General features: G+C 37.9%; 3 protein-coding genes across 3 annotated transcripts; 1 reads left to right on the top strand and 2 right to left on the bottom strand.

Moving 5' to 3' along the window:
- Window positions 1-1,015: 1,015 nt before the first annotated feature.
- LOC143730776 (vitelline membrane outer layer protein 1 homolog) lies at window positions 1,016-4,548 on the bottom strand. The gene is given in 5 exon segments (XM_077221364.1): window positions 1,016-1,313; window positions 3,445-3,626; window positions 3,864-3,977; window positions 4,100-4,209; window positions 4,455-4,548. Coding segments are annotated over 4 exon segments (477 nt in total). The 5' UTR covers window positions 4,527-4,548; the 3' UTR covers window positions 1,016-1,313; window position 3,445.
- Window positions 1,016-20,338, bottom strand: LOC143730822 (uncharacterized). Its single transcript, XM_077221371.1, has 9 exons — window positions 20,156-20,338; window positions 19,808-19,933; window positions 19,587-19,699; window positions 10,732-10,808; window positions 10,393-10,484; window positions 10,043-10,152; window positions 9,801-9,920; window positions 9,412-9,587; window positions 1,016-1,095 (listed from the first exon to the last, which is right to left on the bottom strand). The coding sequence occupies exons 1-8, from the start codon at window positions 20,336-20,338 to the stop codon at window positions 9,413-9,415; spliced, it is 996 nt and encodes a 331-aa protein (XP_077077486.1). The 3' UTR covers window positions 1,016-1,095; window position 9,412.
- On the top strand, window positions 5,685-6,977 carry LOC143730778 (vitelline membrane outer layer protein 1 homolog). Its single transcript, XM_077221366.1, has 5 exons — window positions 5,685-5,930; window positions 6,153-6,277; window positions 6,387-6,500; window positions 6,723-6,893; window positions 6,963-6,977. The coding sequence occupies exons 1-4, from the start codon at window positions 5,889-5,891 to the stop codon at window positions 6,790-6,792; spliced, it is 351 nt and encodes a 116-aa protein (XP_077077481.1). The 5' UTR covers window positions 5,685-5,888; the 3' UTR covers window positions 6,793-6,893; window positions 6,963-6,977.
- Window positions 20,339-20,427: the final 89 nt, after the last annotated feature.

Below are 20,427 nucleotides of genomic sequence, written 5' to 3'. Positions count from 1 at the left end.
TCTGTCATATTATAATTGCCTTTGTCACCCATATTAAAATATTTAGGATAACTTAACTGGCCCAAAGATTTTTTTATTACTTTATTCAATATTTTCCACATTTCCCTCACATCAGATGTCTTATTTTCTATTAATTTGTTATAATAATCTTTCTTACTTTTTCTCAAGATATTAGTCAATTTATTTTTATATTTCTTATACTCGTTTTCCGTTTACTCGTTTACAAGATGCCAAAAAGATATAATTAAGAGGAAATATCCTAAAAACCCTTTCCCTTCTCATAGCTCTCTCCATAACGTCGTCAGCAAACCACAAATGAGCCATTTTCCCTTTTCTTTTGGCTGTTTGTAATGTAACTGATTGTTACTGCTGGTTGCCAGGGTAACGAGTCCTAGACCTAAGTTAGCCTGGGGGTAAGGTGTCTAATTTTTTTGGTCTTAATTAAGTCAGTCTTTATTTTTGTGAAACAGTCTAACTTGCATTAGACTATCTATGAGCAAATTTTAGACTTGTCTAACACTATAGACCGGTCTAAAATAGCTTTGTGAAACCGCCCCCTGATGTTTGCGTCTATCGCTCGAGCATACGATCGGGGTTTCACCGTGATCCCGGTTATTATGGTGTCATTCATCCTCGAATATTGTTCGAGGTCTGCAACCCGGTTCTCCAGCTGCACTATTTTGGTGTCCTTCTCCGCTTTCTGGATGCGAAGAGACTGGACCTCCTTCACCAAATCCAAAGTACGTGTCCCTTGCTCCTTTAGCTCCGTGAGCTGTGTTTTGAGGAAGTCCAACGTGACTTTAATGTTATCGATTTCCTCAGCCACATCACTTATCTTCTTCGGCGCCATTTCTAATATAGTTGTCTGTTTTGTCACACACTGTTTCACACACTGTTCACACACATGCACAGCACGCGAATGCAATATAAGTGGCTGTAGACCATCTGCCACATGCACTAATGTAATGAAGGATCTGATGTAAAGTGTTGTGCAAAACAATGTGAAACTACAAGGTTCTGTTTAGAAAGTCTTTATTGCTGATATTTGACAACCGTTTCAGCAGAAGTTCAAGAGTCTTCAGAAGAATCACTAACCTACAAGAATAAGAATTAAACTCCAATAATAGGCGGGATGTAAATGTCCTGATCATCCGGTTAGGCTTTATTTTTTGGTGATGAGGACCGGCTGACTTTACAGATTTACATTACAAAACGGTTGTATGACATGGTTCATGTTAGTTTATCATAGTATGATGATCAATAATTACAATACATTTGATCTTCTTGCTGTTCTTTCTGTCATCCTCCTACACCTGAAAGAAAAATCAGATTTAGTTGATCTGCAGTGTGTGACAATCTGAGTTTTTGATTGAGATCACATCACCTTAATCACAGCAGAACATGATCACGTCATTGAGAGCGGTGTCGTCTTCTCTTTGGCCCTTCTACCAGAATAAGAAAGTCCCACGAAACCAGTGTCTCCGTGAATTATTCAAACTCGCATCCAATAAACATCACAAAACTGACATATTTTAATGAAACCTGAGAGATTTACATCCCTCTGATAAATGATTCACCAAATCTGTTCACGTTTGAAAAAGTTAATCGCAAAATGGCGCATGGCGTGGTTTCCTTCATACTTCTCTAAAGAGATTCGATCACTCTATATATTTTTAACAGTTTAAATTTAGATTTCAAAATCTAATCACATTTAAGTAACACACACACACACACACACACACACACACACACACACACACACACACACACACACACACACACACACACACACACACAGCATATCTGATAAAGAGGCTCTGAGTGAGGTGTGAGATGAGGCTCATAATCATAAGAACCAATCACAACCATTCAACGGCTCTGGAACCAATCAGGACTAGTCACGTGTGTTATGCTATTGTTTGAATTTAAACAAGTACAAACTTTTTTAAACATCTTTGGAAAATGTATCTATGATGCAAATAATATGATGTTGAAATCCTTGTGGGAATTTAAGTAGTACAAACGTATCATGTAATGGACAACAGCCTTTTAAGTAGCCTTTTTTTAAAGTAGCCTACAAATAAGTAATAGTGAACAACATTAATTTTAGTTATAGGCTACTTATTTCAATGCTAAATACTAGTTGACAAATGTTTTCTAATACATTATAAGCTGGTACATTGTAAACGTAATTTTTTTTCACAATATTAAAATGATAAATACATAAATATTTAAAATATATCATAGTAAGCATAAAGTACATGTATTTTACATATATATTTACATACATATATTCTCATAAAATTTATTTTCATTAAGAGCTACAAAAGTATGTTTTCTTTAAATACACCAAAACTTCACTAAAAGTATGCTTGTGTTTAGAATATTTCTTAAAAGTGTAATTAAGCATATATTTATTACCAATGTACTTATAGTGCAATTTTTAGAAAAATGTTAAAAGTATGCTTATTTTTAAATATATTTTTAGAAAATATACTAAAGTACAATTATTTTAAAGTGTGTTAAAAGTTGTATTGTAAAAATAAGTAAAATGACGCTATATACTTTTAATATATTTAAAGATAGTACAATTTCTATTAGTATATTTGCAATGTACTATTGAAAAGGGGAATATATTTCAAATACAATAAAGCGTACTTCTTTTCCACTAGGAAAATCTCCTAACATTAATCTTGCACAAAAACAGAGCATTTTAGTATTTAGCTTTTAAGCAATTTAGCATTTACTCTCCCTTTCGAGTGCCATCGGCAAAGCATGCTGGGAAATAGACATCCCAACGGTTTCAGTTCAAAGTAAGTTCGTCTAAATTAAAAGAAATAATTAAAAAAACACAAAACATTGAAACAGTTGAGTTTACTTAAAATATATCAGTTCTGTGAACTTGAAAGAAAAATAAAGTGCTAAATACTCATAATAGTTAATTTGACTAAACTAATTAGTTTAATTTAAGTTTGTCCTACTCAAACCAGTTAATTCTTTTGAGCGTAAGGGTTTCCTGTGAGAATGATCAAGCAGACACAGAGAATGTGTACCATAACATTTTCAAGTTAATAAGAAAATCAGCTCATTATTATACACAAGATTAAGCAAACTCATCCAGCTCCTTCTTTGGTTGGTCAGTAGAACATGTCTGCTTCCTTAAAGAACCAAACAGAACATTACATTTATATGTATTTAAATTTCAGCCAATCATATTATATTTTATGATAATGACTGGCTAACTTTACAGATTTACATTATAAAACTGTTGTATGATATGGTTTATGTTGGTTTCTCAAAAAATGATGATCAATAATTGCAATACATTTGATCTTCTTGCTGTTCTTGTTGTCATCCTCCTACACCTGAAAGAAAAATCAGATTTAGTTCTAAATCTGGAGTCACTATTAGTAAGATCTGAGTTTTTGATTGCGATCACATCACCTTAATCACAGCAGAACATGATCACGTTATTGAGAGCGGTGTCATCTTGTCTTCCCTGTGACTCTTCTATCCGGGTCTTGATGCCGCAGATTCCTCTTCCATGACACGTTGGGCTCCAATGGCCCCAGTTTCCCCAGTTTGTGCCGTCACCCTCCAGCACAAAACCTCCAGTTCAGGTGAACCTGTAAAAAATTGAGATGTGACAATATTATGATAAAATATGTTATTGCACAGTCGGATTGAACGTCAGTCACATGATCACCTACAGCCGACGACCTAATCACTGCAATCATGAAGAGCAGCACGACTGCAAGTGTGATATTAACTAAACTATTGATAAAGGAAAACTGAGTCCTTAAATAGCAAAATAAAACCAGGATGGGTAAGAGATGTTATAACTTATAGCACCACACACTCACTTGATGTTGTTTGCGGCCGTATCATCTCCATTTCCTTGGTGAGATTCAACTCTCAGCTGGAAAGCTGTCAAGTATCCAGAATGACACCATTTGACATCTGTCCACTCACCCCAGCTGAAGAAATCACACAAAGAGGTTTCCTGATCAACTCTATTATTAGTTTCAAGAAAAACCTCAATTTACTTAAATAGCTTAAACACTTAATGCAAGAATTGTTAATAATCCGAGTCCATTACCCTCCTACGTCGGACTCAATTGAGTTGTAGTCACGTGAGCCTGGCCGATCGACACAGTAAAGACGAATCCCATTGAGCGCTGTATCATCACCATCAATTGGTCTTTCCACCTTAAAACAACAACATTGAGACAATCTTCCACTTGAAAGAGTAAACTCTAACCCAACACTTAGTAACATTTATCTTCATGCTCTTTAGTATTACGCAGACACCTTAAAGATCTTAAGCAGGTGCAGTTCTCTGGAGAAACCTGGAATTAAATGACAAACAGAAACTCCACAGTTTTGATCCTTTGAAGCACTCATCCCCCCCCCCCCCCCCCCCCCCCCATATTAGCAAAATAGAGTCAACTTACCCTCAGACTAAACCCTGCGGCGTACCTTCCACTTGGACACATGCTCTTATATCCCCATGATCCCCAATTCATCCCATTAGACACCGTCACCGCTCACATGCCCAATAATGGCTAGCAGTGAAAACATCATGGAAAAGAAGTGATGCATTGCTACAGCACTGGCCTGATTGGTAAAAAAAATACTGATTGTTAGATACATTTTCAGGTACACTATCTATAGCCTGTAGGAAACTCAGAAGCAAAGACTAGGAGACTTGGTTGTAATTTCAGCAGGATTTTTTACTGAGAACACGAGCTGTCGGGAGATGCAGTCATCATGTCTGACTAAGGGAACTTTACCTGGTATCTTATAGGCACTCAGTCGGCAGTCCTTAAAAGTGCTGACAGTCCTTAGAAGTGTTGACCTTACACACAGCCTTAGAGATGACCACTAAATTGAATCATCTAAAGACAATAGAGGCAATTACCCCCAACTGAAGATAATGGTACCCCCCTAATTGTATAAACATCACATGATCACAAGAACTAAGACTATGTAATCATTCACACATAGTTTGACTCTCAGTAGGAAGATCAAAGACTGACAAAACCCCTTCAATGGAAACTATATTGAATCTAATCAGTAAATTGATGCCACCATGTTCACATTGAATGCCCAATACAGTGTAGTTCACCTTAGTTTTTCTTGTAATGTAAGGATTTAGGATCAGCAGATCTTAAATATATTCTTACTTTTGTAATCCTACAAGCCTCAGCTATCAGTGTTCAGGTGGAAACAGACGCCTCAACCCTTCACTGTAAACCCGAATAAGTTGGCAAAACTCGAAACATTTAAGGCAATCAGTTGCCTCAAATTTTTAAGTTGTGAAATCTAAAGTTTAAGTTAACAGAACTGGCAGATATTTATTTTGTACTTATACATTTTAATTGTTCTTAAATCATACTTCTGAACGTTGTCAGTTTATAGCAGTAAATGAAGAGATCTCTTATCGATCACAAGTTCAGTATGGTGTACCACAAGGCTCAGTACTAGGACCGCTGCTGTTCACTCTGTACATGCTACCCTTCGGAGATATCATTAGGAAGCATGGCATTAGTTTTCACTGTTATGCTGATGATACTCAGCTCTATATTTCTTCACGCCCTGACGAAACTTACAAATAAAATTGAGAATGCTATGATACCACACTGTCTCTGCTTTATCATTTTCTGCAGATAGTCTACCTAAAAATTAATATAACTCTGGCCATTATTCAGGCCAGTGCTGTAGTAATGCATCACTTCTTTTCCATGATGTTTTCACTGCTAGCCATTATTGGGCATGCGAGCGGTCAGTCCACAGATGGTCCTTCTGAGCGGAGCATCGACCGACCTTAAAGATCTGAGCTGACGGTGTCGAACGGAGGGGCGTGGGGATCGTGGCGGTCTAAGAGCATGTGTCCAGTTGGAACGTACGTCGCAGGGTTTAGTCTGAGAGTAAGTTGGGCATTGACTCTATTTTGCTAATATGGGGGTGGATGAGTGATTCAAAGGCTCAAAACTGGAGTTTATCATTTAATTCCAGGTTTCTCCAGAGAACTGCACCTGCTTTAGACTTTTAAAGTGTCTGTGTAATACTAAAGAGCATGAAGATAAATGTTATTAAGTGTTGGTTTAGAGTTTACTCTTTCAAATGAAAGATTGTCTTATTGTTTTAAGGTGGAAGGATCAGTTGGTGGTGGTGATGATACAGCGCTCAATGGGATTCGACTGTACTGTGTCGATCGGTCCAAAAACCTTCAGTCTAAAGGATTTTTGGGCCACATTGAGTCCAACGTAGGAAAGTAATGGACTCAGATTATTACCAATTCTTGCATTACGTAGAGATGAGTAAATTGAGGATTTTCTTGAAAATAATAATTGATTTGATCAGGCAACCTCTGTTTTCTTCAGCTGGGGTGTGTGGGGAGAAGACCAATGGTGTCCCTCTGGATACTTGACAGCTTTCCAGCTGAAAGTTGAATCTCCCCAAGGAGATGGAGCTGATACGGCCGCAAACAATATCGAGTGAGTGTGTGTGGTGCTATAAGTTATAACATCTCTTAGCCATCCTGGTTTTATTTTGCTATTTAAGGACTCAGTTTTCCCCCATCAATAGTTTAGTTAATATCACACTTGCAGTCGTGCTGCTGTTCATGATTGTGGTTGCTGCAGGAGATCATGTGACTTACATTCAATCCGACCGCACAATTACATATTTATCACAATATTGTCACTTTTTTTTTTCAGGTTCAAATGCAGTGGAGGTCATGAGCTGGAGGGTTCCCGCTCACCCTTGAGCCGCTGGGGCAACATGTGAAGGAAAAGGAATCTGTGGCATCAAGACCCGGATAGAAGAGTCGCAGGGAATCAGAGACGACACCGCCCTCAATGACGTGATCATGTTCTGCTGTGATTAAGGTGATGTGATCGCAATCAAAAACTCAGACTGAGAGACTGCAGATCAACTAAATCTGTTTATTCTTTCAGGTGTAGGAGGATGACCACAAGAACAGCAAGATTTTTGCTACAGCAAATTTATTGTAATTATTGATCATAATATGATAAACTAACATAAACCATGTCTTACAACAGCTTTGTATTGTAAATCTGTAAAGTCAGCCGGTCATTATCACAAAAAATAAAGCTTATCGGGACATTTGCACCCCGCTTATTATTGGAGTTGAAATCATTTTTTTATTTTTTTTGTAGGTTAGTGATTCTTCTGCTGAAACGGTTGCCAAATATCAGCAATAAAGACTTTCTAAACAGAACCTTGTAGTTTCACATTGTTTTGCACAACACTTTACATCAGATGGTTCATTACATTAGTGCATGTGGCAGATGGTGCATGTGGCAGATAAAGCCACTTATATTGCATTCACAGTAAAATTCTTATCCGTTCATGCATTCCCTGAGAATGACCAGCGTGATCTACAGGAACACTACATTAAAGTGTAATTTTTCAATCCTGTTACCCTAAACTTTTTGCCTTCCTAAAGATATAAATGTTTATTTAGCTAAAACGGCATAATGCATATTCAGAAAATGATTTGATGCAAAAATTCAAACCTCATTTTAATACTTAAATATTTGAGAAGAGAAACTCACTCCTACAGTGAATATCACAAACAGTGCCAGAATCAAGAAGCAGTTATGAATCCGTATTCAAAGACTGTTATAATCTGAGTTTTGTTATGTTTGGATAGATGTTTTATGTTTCAGTTCTGTGCCTGTTTTCTCTCGTTTCAGTTGGTCTTCTAGGCTGGTCACAAATGGTTTCTTTCACACTGGGCTCGTTTGCTGCGCCTGAATGTGATTGTTCCCGGGTTGTCTGCCGGAAGCTAGTTATTTTAGTCGATATAATTTTAAATATGGACGTTTTTCTATGAACGCGTCACTTCAGAAGGCCTTTATTAACCTCCCGGAGCCTGTGGAGCACTTTTATGATGGATAGATGCCCTTTTATGACGGACATTTGCACTTTTATGGCCATTCACTGCCATTGTAAAGCTTGGAAGAGTCAGGACATTTTTTTATATAACTCTGATTGTATTGGTTTGGAAAAAGAAAGTCATATACACCTAGGATGGCTTAAGGGTTAGTAAATCATGGGGTAATTAAAATTTTTGGGTGAACTATCCCTTTAAGCCTGGTGATGAAAGTTAATATATACAAACTAAAATGATATATTTTAAGTATTTTAAATACAAATTACAGTCTTTCAAATTATATAATTACAAATTACATTTAATTTATTTTTAAGGAAATTACAAAATACTCCAAAGTGATTAAATACATATTTAAAATACATGTTATTAAAATACTGCCCATCTCTGCTGATCGTCGAGCGGGAGTAACGTTTGCACTGGACTTTTTTATATTCAACTGGGTTTTATAGTCAAATAGAGTTAACCTGTATGTTCACCATGGTCCATTTATGTACATAAAAAAAATACAATGGCCTACAACATTTGCAACCTGTTCTCACAGAATTCCGTGAGATGAACACGGCCCCTTAACTCAAAATCTGTGGCAGTTTCGCTTCGTGAAGTGGACGAGGGAAGTTTATATGGACAGACCCTTGATTTTGACCGAGGGAGTGAGTCTACTTCATGTACACTTCAGGCAGCTCCATATACCACAATGCAACATGAGTGTGACGTCACCGCAGATCTAATCACCACCACCGCAAACAACTCTATGATATATTAATTATGATTTTGTTTTTATTTAAAACAACCCAAACACATTGTAGCCAAGTCAATAGGGGGTGCTGCTGAGGGTATCTGTAGAGGGTGTAATTTCCCTTTAAATATGCCACTTCCCGTGAGAGGTATAGTTGCAGTACCTGAATTGTTTGGCAAGGTCGCTGGAAGAACAAGCTCTGGTAGGTTGAAAGAAAAATAAAGTGCTAAATACTCATAAAAGTTAATTTGACTAAACTAGTAATTAGTTTAATTTAAGTTTGTCCTACTCAAACCAATTAATTATTTTGAGCGTAAGGGTTTCCTGTGAGAATGATCAAGCAGACACAGAGAATGTGTACCATAACATTTTCAAGTTTAATAAGAAAATAAGCTCATTATTATACACAAGATTAAGCAAACTCATCCAGCTCCTTCTTTGGTTGGTCAGTAGAACATGTCTGCTTCTTTAATGAACCAAACAGAACATTACATTTATATGTATTTAAATTCAGCCAATCATATTATATTTTGTGATAATAACCGGTAACTTTACAGATTTACATTATAAAACTGTTGTATGACATGGTTTATGTTAATTTCTCAAAAAATGATGATCAATAATTGCAACACAGTTGATCTTCTTGCTGTTCTTGTTGTCATCCTCCCACACCTGAAAGAAAAATCTGATTTAGTTCTAAATCTGCAGTCACTATTAGTAAGATCTGAGTTTTTGATTGCGATCACATCACCTTAATCACAGCAGAACATGATCACGTCATTGAGAGCGGTGTCGTCTTGTCTTCCCTGTGACTCTTCTATCCGGGTCTTGATGCCGCAGATTCCTCTTCCATGACACGTTGGGCTCCAGTGGCCCCAGTTGCCCCAGTTTGTGCCGTCACCCTCCAGCACAAAACCTCCAGTGCAGGTGAACCTGGAAAAAATTCAGATGTGACAATATTATGATAAAATATGTTATTGCGCAGTCGGATTGAACGTCAGTCACATGATCACCTACAGCCGACGACCTAATCACTGCAATCATGAACAGCAGCACGACTGCAAGTGTGATATTAACTAAACTATTGATAAAGGAAAACTGAGTCCTTAAATAGCAAAATAAAACCAGGATGGGTAAGAGATGTTATAACTGTTGTTTGCAGCCGTATCATCTCCATTTCCTTGGTGAGATTGAACTCTCAGCTGGAAAGCTGTCAAGTATCCAGAATGACACCATTTGACATCTGTCCACTCACCCCATCTGAAGAAATCACACAAAGAGGTTGCCTGATCAAATCAATCATTTTTTTCAAGAAAATCCTCAATTTACTTAAATAGCTTAAATACTTAATGCAAGAATTGTTAATAATCCGAGTCCATTACCCTCCTACGTCGGACTCAATTGAGTTGAAGTGACGTGAGCCTGGCCGATCGACACAGTAAAGACGAATCCCATTGAGCGCTGTATCATCACCGTCAATTGGTCTTTCCACCTTAAAACAACAACATTGAGACAATCTTCCACCTGAAAGAGTAAACTCTGACCCAACACTTAGTAACATTTATCTTCATGCTCTTTAATATTACACAGACACTTTAAAGATCTTAAGCGGGTGCAGTTCTCTGGAGAAACCTGGAATTAAATGACAAACAGCAACTCCACAGTTTTGATCCTTTGAATCACTCATCCCCCCCCCCCCCCCCCCCATATTAGCAAAATAGAGTCAACTTACCCTCAGACTAAACCCTGCGGCGTACCTTCCACTTGGACACATGCTCTTATATCCCCATGATCCCCAATTCATCCCATTAGACACCGTCACCGCTCACATGCCCAATAATGGCTAGCAGTGAAAACATCATGGAAAAGAAGTGATGCATTGCTACAGCACTGGCCTGATTGGTAAAAAAAATACTGATTGTTAGATACATTTTCAGGTACACTATCTATAGCCTGTAGGAAACTCAGAAGCAAAGACTAGGAGACTTGGTTGTAATTTCAGCAGGATTTTTTACTGAGAACACGAGCTGTCGGGAGATGCAGTCATCATGTCTGACTAAGGGAACTTTACCTGGTATCTTATAGGCACTCAGTCGGCAGTCCTTAAAAGTGCTGACAGTCCTTAGAAGTGTTGACCTTACACACAGCCTTAGAGATGACCACTAAATTGAATCATCTAAAGACAATAGAGGCAATTACCCCCAACTGAAGATAATGGTACCCCCCTAATTGTATAAACATCACATGATCACAAGAACTAAGACTATGTAATCATTCACACATAGTTTGACTCTCAGTAGGAAGATCAAAGACTGACAAAACCCCTTCAATGGAAACTATATTGAATCTAATCAGTAAATTGATGCCACCATGTTCACATTGAATGCCCAATACAGTGTAGTTCACCTTAGTTTTTCTTGTAATGTAAGGATTTAGGATCAGCAGATCTTAAATATATTCTTACTTTTGTAATCCTACAAGCCTCAGCTATAAGTGTTCAGGTGGAAACAGACGCCTCAACCCTTCACTGTAAACCCGAATAAGTTGGCAAAACTCGAAACATTTAAGGCAATCAGTTGCCTCAAATTTTTAAGTTGTGAAATCTAAAGTTTAAGTTAACAGAACTGGCAGATATTTATTTTGTACTTATACATTTTAATTGTTCTTAAATCATACTTCTGAACGTTGTCAGTTTATAGCAGTAAATGAAGAGATCTCTTATCGATCACAAGTTCAGTATGGTGTACCACAAGGCTCAGTACTAGGACCGCTGCTGTTCACTCTGTACATGCTACCCTTCGGAGATATCATTAGGAAGCATGGCATTAGTTTTCACTGTTATGCTGATGATACTCAGCTCTATATTTCTTCACGCCCTGACGAAACTTACAAATAAAATTGAGAATGCTATGATACCACACTGTCTCTGCTTTATCATTTTCTGCAGATAGTCTACCTAAAAATTAATATAACTCTGGCCATTATTCAGGCCAGTGCTGTAGTAATGCATCACTTCTTTTCCATGATGTTTTCACTGCTAGCCATTATTGGGCATGCGAGCGGTCAGTCCACAGATGGTCCTTCTGAGCGGAGCATCGACCGACCTTACAGATCTGAGCTGACGGTGTCGAACGGAGGGGCGTGGGGATCGTGGCGGTCTAAGAGCATGTGTCCAGTTGGAACGTACGTCGCAGGGTTTAGTCTGAGAGTAAGTTGGGCATTGACTCTATTTTGCTAATATGGGGGTGGATGAGTGATTCAAAGGCTCAAAACTGGAGTTTATCATTTAATTCCAGGTTTCTCCAGAGAACTGCACCTGCTTTAGACTTTTAAAGTGTCTGTGTAATACTAAAGAGCATGAAGATAAATGTTATTAAGTGTTGGTTTAGAGTTTACTCTTTCAAATGAAAGATTGTCTTATTGTTTTAAGGTGGAAGGATCAGTTGGTGGTGGTGATGATACAGCGCTCAATGGGATTCGACTGTACTGTGTCGATCGGTCCAAAAACCTTCAGTCTAAAGGATTTCTGGGCCACATTGAGTCCAACGTAGGAAAGTAATGGACTCAGATTATTACCAATTCTTGCATTACGTAGAGATGAGTAAATTGAGGATTTTCTTGAAAATAATAATTGATTTGATCAGGCAACCTCTGTTTTCTTCAGCTGGGGTGTGTGGGGAGAAGACCAATGGTGTCCCTCTGGATACTTGACAGCTTTCCAGCTGAAAGTTGAATCTCCCCAAGGAGATGGAGCTGATACGGCCGCAAACAATATCGAGTGAGTGTGTGTGGTGCTATAAGTTATAACATCTCTTAGCCATCCTGGTTTTATTTTGCTATTTAAGGACTCAGTTTTCCCCCATCAATAGTTTAGTTAATATCACACTTGCAGTCGTGCTGTTCATGATTGTGGTTGCTGCAGGAGATCATGTGACTTACATTCAATCCGACCGCACAATTACATATTTATCACAATATTGTCACTTTTTTTTTTCAGGTTCAAATGCAGTGGAGGTCATGAGCTGGAGGGTTCCCGCTCACCCTTGAGCCGCTGGGGCAACATGGGAAGGAACAGGAATCTGTGGCATCAAGACCCGGACAGAAGAGTCGCAGGGAATCAGAGACGACACCGCTCTCAATGACGTGATCATGTTCTGCTGTGATTAAGGTGATGTGATCGCAATCAAAAACTCAGACTGAGACACTGCACATCAACTAAATCTGTTTATTCTTTCAGGTGTAGGAGGATGACCACAAGAACAGCAAGATTTTTGCAACAGCAAATTTATTGTAATTATTGATCATACTATGATAAACTAACATAAACCATGTCTTACAACAGCTTTGTAATGTAAATCTGTAAAGTCAGCCGGTCATTATCACAAAAAATAAAGCTTAACCGGATGATCGGGACATTTGCACCCCGCTTATTATTGGAGTTGAAATTATTATTTATTTATTTATTTGTAGGTTAGTGATTCTTCTGCTGAAACGGTTGTCAAATATTAGCAATAAAGACTTTCTAAACAGAACCTTGTAGTTTCACATTGTTTTATACAAGACTTTACATCAGATCGTTCATTACATTAGTGCATGTGGCAGATGGTCTAAAGCCAGTTATACTGCATTCAAAGTAGGCTAATTGTCTTATCCGTTCATAGAATGACCAGCGTAATCTACAGAAACACTACATTAAATTGTAATTTTTCAATCCTGTTACCCTAAACTTTTAGCGGGAGTAACGTTTGCACTGGACTTTTTTATATTCAACTGGGTTTTATAGTCAAATAGAGTTAACCTGTATGTTCACCATGGTCCATTTATGTACATAAAAAAATACAATGGCCTACAAAATCACATCAAGGTGCAGATATAAGTGAACATTTGCAACCTGTTCTAACAGAATTCTGTGAGATGAACACGGCCCCTTAACTCAAAATCTGTGGCAGTTTCGCTTCGTGAAGTGGACGAGGGAAGTTTAAATGGACAGACCCTTGATTTTGACCGAGGGAGTGAGTCTACTTCATGTACACTTCAGGCAGCTCCATATACCACAATGCAACATGAGTGTGACGTCACCGCAGATCTAATCACCACCACCGCAAACAACTCTATGATATATTAATTATGATTTTGTTTTTATTTAAAACAACCCAAACACATTGTAGCCAAGTCAATAGGGGGTGCTGCTGAGGGTATCTGTAGAGGGTGTAATTTCCCTTTAAATATGCCACTTCCTGTGAGAGGTATAGTTGCAGTACCTGAATTGTTTGGCATGGTCGCTGGAAGAACAAGCTCTGGTAGGTTTACTTTAATAGGTGTTAAAAAAAACACAAAACATTGAAATAGTTGAGTTTACTTAAAATATATCAGTTCTGTGAACTTGAAAGAAAAATAAAGTGCTAAATACTCATAAAAGTTAATTTGACTAAACTAGTAATTATTTTACATTTATTCATTTAGCTGATGCTTTTATCCAAAGCGACTTACAATTGTTATATGTCAGAGGTCGCACGCCTCTGGAGCAACTAGGGGTTAAGTGTCTTGCTCAGGAACACATTGTTGTCTCACAGTGGATTCGAACCCGGGTCTCTCACACCAAAGGCATGGGTCTTATCCACTGCGCCATCATCACCCCGCCATTTTAATTTAAAATGGCGGGGTGATGGCGGGGGGATGGCGGGGCGCCATCATCACCCCGCCATTTTAATTTAAATTTGTCCTACTCAAACCAATTAATTATTTTGAGCGTAAGGGTTTCCTGTGAGAATGATCAAGCAGACACAGAGAATGTGTACCATAACATTTTCAAGTTAATAAGAAAATAAGCTCATTATTATACACAAGATTAAGCAAACTCATCCAGCTCCTTCTTTGGTTGGTCAGTAGAACATGTCTGCTTCTTTAATGAACCAAACAGAACATTACATTTATATGTATTTAAATTCAGCCAATCATATTATATTTTGTGATAATAACCGGATAACTTTAATGATTTACATTATAAAACTGTTGTAGGACATGGTTTATGTTGGTTTCTCAAAAAATGATGATCAATAATTGCAATACATTTGATCTTCTTGCTGTTCTTGTTGTCATCCTCCAACACCTGAAAGAAAAATCAGATTTAGTTCTAAATCTGCAGTCACTATTAGTAAGATCTGAGTTTTTGATTGCGATCACATCACCTTAATCACAGCAGAACATGATCACGTTGTCTATGTTTTGCCGTACATGTTAAAGAATACAGGATCGAAGTGCGCATGCGCAACATGGGGTTTTCGCTTGACGTCTGCAATGAATGGACCGTAAAAGCACTGCTTATTCTACCATTTTGTTATTTGATTATGCGTAACTGCTACATTTGTCATCGTAACGTCTAGACAATTTGAATAACACCCATATTGCATATATAAATCACAAGAATAAACAGTAAAAATACAAATACAAGTTTATTATTTAATAAACATTTTTATTTTTGAATTTTTGAATTTTGGCAGGGTAGGCAGTGCCTAGTTTGCCTACCCAGACCGCACGTCACTGATCCAGAATGACACCATTTGACATCTGTCCGCATAGTGAAGCTTTTTGTGGCAAACTATGCAAAAACAAGCTCCAGGCTCCGGAAGTTTACTGCACCAAGTGCCTAAGCCTTCCCGTTTTGTCCTCTTTCTTCAAGCCATGCCCAGCGCCACTTGTTTTTTACTTACTTCTCCAAAGCAGATGTATTTTCTCCCGGTTTGATAAACTCCATTCTCCATAGCGTGTGTTAGAGCCATATAGAGTGTGTTAGAGCCATATAGAGTGTGTTAGAGCCATATACAGTAGAGTGTGTTAGAGCCATATAGAGTGAGAGTTGCGACAACTCCATTGACTTCAATGGAACGTTTTTTTAACGCAATGGCGGCTCGCGGAGCCTCTCAATAGTTCCCGGAAGAAGCAGCAGCGCGTAGAATTACAGCAGAACAGACCGTTTGTGATGCACTTTTAAAAGGTAATCTGAATCAAATTAACTTATGTACTAAAGCATGCTAGTTAATTATTGCTCTCTAAATTAGTAGTTTTAGGGGACGTTATCAGGTAAAATAAAGGTCATTGGATAAAGTTAATACCGCATAACAAACCACGAACAGTCTAATGGTTAAACCCGTTCTATTAATGCATGTTTATCATTTGTTGTGTAATAAGAGGGAAACACTTCTAAACAGGGGTTAAATATAACATTGGGGAGTGTGATAGTTGTAATTGATAAAAAGAGAATAGGCTATCGGTTTCATTCCATATTAAATGTGCAATAACGGGAAAAAATCCTTATTTTAGATTTCATATTTGAGTAAGCAAAAACGGTTGGAGTTTTTTATTCATTGTGTTTCTGTTGACTATTACCTGTCTATAATGTTTCAGCTCAACTGATTTGTATTGATGGGAAAGGGATGAGATGGAAGTTTATAAGTAAGATTAAAAACCGTGCTTGAAACGTCAGCAAGCCATTTTCTAGATCAAATCACACTAGGCTAAATGGGGTATTATAAATACCATAACTGTAATATATACTGACTACTATATACAATTTATCCCGTTTTTGTTTCCTTTATCTCTTTCAACTCAAGAAGCACAAAGGGGATTGAGTGGATCCTGAAGACTCCTGCACTGACGCTGTACCCTCACCTTCAGTCTCAGATCCTTGGATTTTGCAAGACTTACTCCTTACTTTTAATAAACATTGAACTTCCCAGTGTTGCTCTTTGTGAAAAAGTGCAGATACACCTAAGTATGATTAGCATAAAAGTATGATTAATACTTTAAGCCCTGTAATCAGTAAACAGCACATACTTTAAAATTAAAAGTTAATTAATCTGCATTCACATTATTCATTTCACTCTTGCCAAATCATATCAAAAACATTAAAAACATCCTGCATGACCTTACTCTCGTAGCCATTTCCTCACATTAATGCACACAGCATGCAGATATATCATCGCAACGAATTAGGAATTTGAGAGTATGCCTAACATACTAATTTTTCACTCGTCTTGATTTAAATAAGGCAACGAACTATTTTAATTTACAAGTATGATTAGCACAAAATGTTTAGTTCTATTTAGCTTGCTCCTGACTTGAGCATATTTCTGCTCTCTGTGTCGGACAGTACAACAACAACATATAGGAAAGGACAGACAACATGCTTGACGTGCAGTTTATTAGACATTTATAAATCCCTTTGTGGTAAATCAGTGCAAAAGTGTGTGTGTGTGTATATGTGTATATATATATATATATAGGTCATTGACAAATAAACAAATAAATGTTTTTTAAATATTTTCAAAACTGATGTAATGCATATGTTTTTTGTCATGAACAATGTATTCAAAGAGTTCAGTTGTGAACATTTCTAAGTGTTTAAATTCACCTGAAAGTGTACCAACCTACTCCATATTGAAAGCAGTTTTTACCAGTATTTGATAGAGATCTACAAGGATCGTTAAGGCTCCTCTGGACAATGCTTTATCATGCATACTGTAATTACCATAATAAGAGAGCCATGTTTGCAGTTGTGCCATTCTGACATGCAAATTGCTTGAAAAAAGGTTTTCAATTATCTCAACAGCTATAAATCTACTGAAAATTATAAAATGTGTTTATATGAACGGTTTAAATGATGCCAAAGAATTTTATTTTTATTTTTTTATTCTTAAAACACCATTTAAATTAGTATTTTAGTCTGTTCATTTGTGCGGACAGTTGCACAACCTAACATTTTGGGGGGTTTAAGATATAACGACTTTAAAATATATTATGTATTCATTTATATAGTAATAAGTGCATAAGCATTGTTAACATTAAGATGAATGCAATTTTACATTTTACTTGTTTGCAATGGCTTTTTAAGACAATCACCTGTTTCCTGCAAGTCTCCTGCCCTTGTGAAACCATAGTGAACATTATGTGATAACCTTTAAATAACATATACGTTTAAGAACACAAAAATACTTCAAAACAACCTCAAAACGGTCTTTAACCAAGGTAAAGTTACCCAGAAAAATATGTTAACAAAGGCAGGCAACGCTGGTTGACCACAATAAACATTAAATATTAGCAGATATTTATCTTTTAAAAACAATATTGCTGTAACTACATACACATACTACATCCAAATGTCAATGTATTATATACATATTGTAAACCAACGCATTTATTGACTACAAACTACCAAAAATCACAGTTCTGCTCTCTAACTCCATCGATTTGAATTGGCGCCGAAGCACTTCCTGGAACTATCTGAGGTCTACACGAATCACGTGACAACCAAGCATTTAGAACTTCCGTTGTCGGAACTCTCTCTTTATTTGTTCGGGTCACATGATGTCACTGTAGATTCGCGCCGCCATCTTGACGACCGACGGTCTCAGTAATGCCTGCAATATGTTGTGCAGTTGGCTGCAACAACAGCCGAAAGAGGAACCCCGAACTGGTATTTTATTCTATACCAAAAAAAAAAGGATAGAAGAAATGTCTCATATTGTATGAATGTCTCATATTGTATCATGTCTCATCTTTCTGTGCGCACACACCCGACCCGAAGCGTGCAGCCATAGACCCCTATACAACACACGAGTAATGGATTGAGCTCCGTTTCGTGTCTGAATGGACAAATACACACAACATTATGTTTAAATGTCCGGTTTGGAGAGTATTCACGTAAAATATGTCGGTTATGTCTTAAACAAAGTTGTCATCCAGTCTCTTTGGTAGAGAAAGAGAGAGAGAGAGAGAGAGAGAGAGAGAGAGAGAGAGAGAGAGAGAGAGAGAGAGAGAGACACGAGGAAAACAAACAAGCATGCAAATGGAAATTATCGCGGCCAGAAAAATTATCAAGCTCATTTTTTTTTATCGTGCGATTAATTGATTTATTGACTATCGCGACAAGCCTAATCCAGATTAATGACAGCTAGCCGTGAGCCGTGGCTAACAGCTGGCAAGCTACCAGCTGAGCCACTTAGCTAGCTACCTAGTCAGAGCAAACTACCACCAAAATCATACATTCAAATCTTTTTTATAATACCAACATTTCCCATGATTAAATATAAATCCTTGGTGGCCAGGTGCCACACTTTTACGTCTTTACCCATCCAGCCACAGCATATTGATACGCGTCTGTACTCTTGAAAGCCTTCAAGCGATCCCCACTGTATGGGGAGGGGTTATGTACAAGATAAAAAAAAAAAAAATATATATATATATATATATATATATATATATATATCATGGAAGGCAAATTGGGGCAAGTCTGGGGCAGATAATAAAGGACAAAAGAAAACTGGGGGTAACAAATAAGGATCAGAGCCTAAAATAAAAATTGTATCCATGTATCTCTGTCTTTCTCTCTCGTTCAAATGGGCAGTTTGGGCCATACCGGGCGAGATCGGTCGTCAATATGGCGGCGTTCTATTTCTAGTGACGTAGGTGGCATCTATGAATATGGCTCTGGCGTGTGTACAAGCTAACTGCGAACTGGTTCACTTCCTGCAAAAGACCCGCCCTCCTCTCTAGCAATTGGCTAAGACAACCTAATATCATGCTCCCATTGGCTGTGGCAGCTGTGTGCGCTGACTCTTGAATCTAGCTGGTAGGTAAGGTTGAAGGGGACCGGTGTTTTATTCAAGTCAGATTAGGGCCTGTTCACATATCGGGTCTTTTGCGTGCTGAAAAAAAAAAAGTGACAATATCGTGATAAATATGTAATTGTGCGGTCGGATTGAATGTAAGTCACATGATCTCCTGCAGCAACCACAATCATGAACAGCAGCACGACTGCAAGTGTGATATTAACTAAACTATTGATGGGGGAAAACTGAGTCCTTACATAGCAAAATAAAACCAGGATGGCTAAGAGATGTTATAACTTATAGCACCACACACACTCACTCGATGTTGTTTGCGGCCGTATCATCTCCATCTCCTTGGGGAGATTCAACTTTCAGCTGGAAAGCTGTCAAGTATCCAGAGGGACACCATTGGTCTTCTCCCCACACACCCACCTGAAGAAAACAGATATTGCCTGATCAAATCAATTATTATTTTCAAGAAAATCCTCAATTTACTCATCTCTACGTAATGCAAGAATTGGTAATAATCTGAGTCCATTACTTTCCTACGTTGGACTCAATGTGGCCCAAAAATCCTTTAGACTGAAGGTTTTTGGACCGATCGACACAGTACAGTCGAATCCCATTGAGCGCTGTATCATCACCACCACCAACTGATCCTTTCACCTTAAAACAATAAGACAATCTTTCATTTGAAAGAGTAAACTGTAAACCAACACTTAATAACATTTATCTTCATGCTCTTTAGTATTACACAGACACTTTAAAAGTCTTAAGCAGGTGCAGTTCCCTGGAGAAACCTGGAATTAAATGACAAACTCCAGTTGTGAGCCTTTAAATCACTCATTCACCCCCATATTAGCAAAATAGAGTCAATGGCCAACTTACTCTCAGACTAAACCCTGCAGCGTACTTTCCAACTGGACACATGCTCTTAGACCGCCACGATCCCCACGTCCCTCCGTTCGACACCGTCAGCTCAGATCTGTAAGGCCGGTCGATGCTCCGCTCAGGAGGACCATCTGTGGACTGACCGCTCGCATGCCCAATAATGGCTAGCAGTGAAAACATCATGGAAAAGAAGTGATGCATTACTACAGCACTGGCCTGAATAATGGCCAGAGTTATATTAACTTTTAAGTAGACTATCTGCAGAAAAT

Source organism: Siphateles boraxobius, unplaced genomic scaffold, assembly GCF_051911475.1.
Source record: "Siphateles boraxobius isolate OS27281-9 unplaced genomic scaffold, OSU_SipBor_1 81, whole genome shotgun sequence".
Lineage (NCBI taxonomy): Eukaryota > Metazoa > Chordata > Actinopteri > Cypriniformes > Leuciscidae > Siphateles > Siphateles boraxobius.
Note: the sequence above shows the minus strand (reverse complement) of the source record. Positions and strands in the feature narration are given on the sequence as shown.

Coding starts and splice junctions, on each gene's coding strand:
- LOC143730822 (XM_077221371.1), bottom strand. CDS start 20,338: ATGTTTTCACTGCTAGCCATTATTGGGCATGCGAGCGGTCAGTCCACA. Junction 19,934..20,155: donor CTGCAGGGTTTAGTCTGAGA/GTAAGTTGGCCA, acceptor TATTGTTTTAAG/GTGAAAGGATCAGTTGGTGG. Junction 9,588..9,800: donor GCAAACAACAGTTATAACAT/CTCTTACCCATC, acceptor TTCCAGGTTCAC/CTGCACTGGAGGTTTTGTGC.
- LOC143730778 (XM_077221366.1), top strand. CDS start 5,889: ATGTGTCCAGTTGGAACGTACGTCGCAGGGTTTAGTCTGAGA. Junction 5,931..6,152: donor TCGCAGGGTTTAGTCTGAGA/GTAAGTTGGGCA, acceptor TATTGTTTTAAG/GTGGAAGGATCAGTTGGTGG. Junction 6,501..6,722: donor ACGGCCGCAAACAATATCGA/GTGAGTGTGTGT, acceptor TTTTTTTTTCAG/GTTCAAATGCAGTGGAGGTC.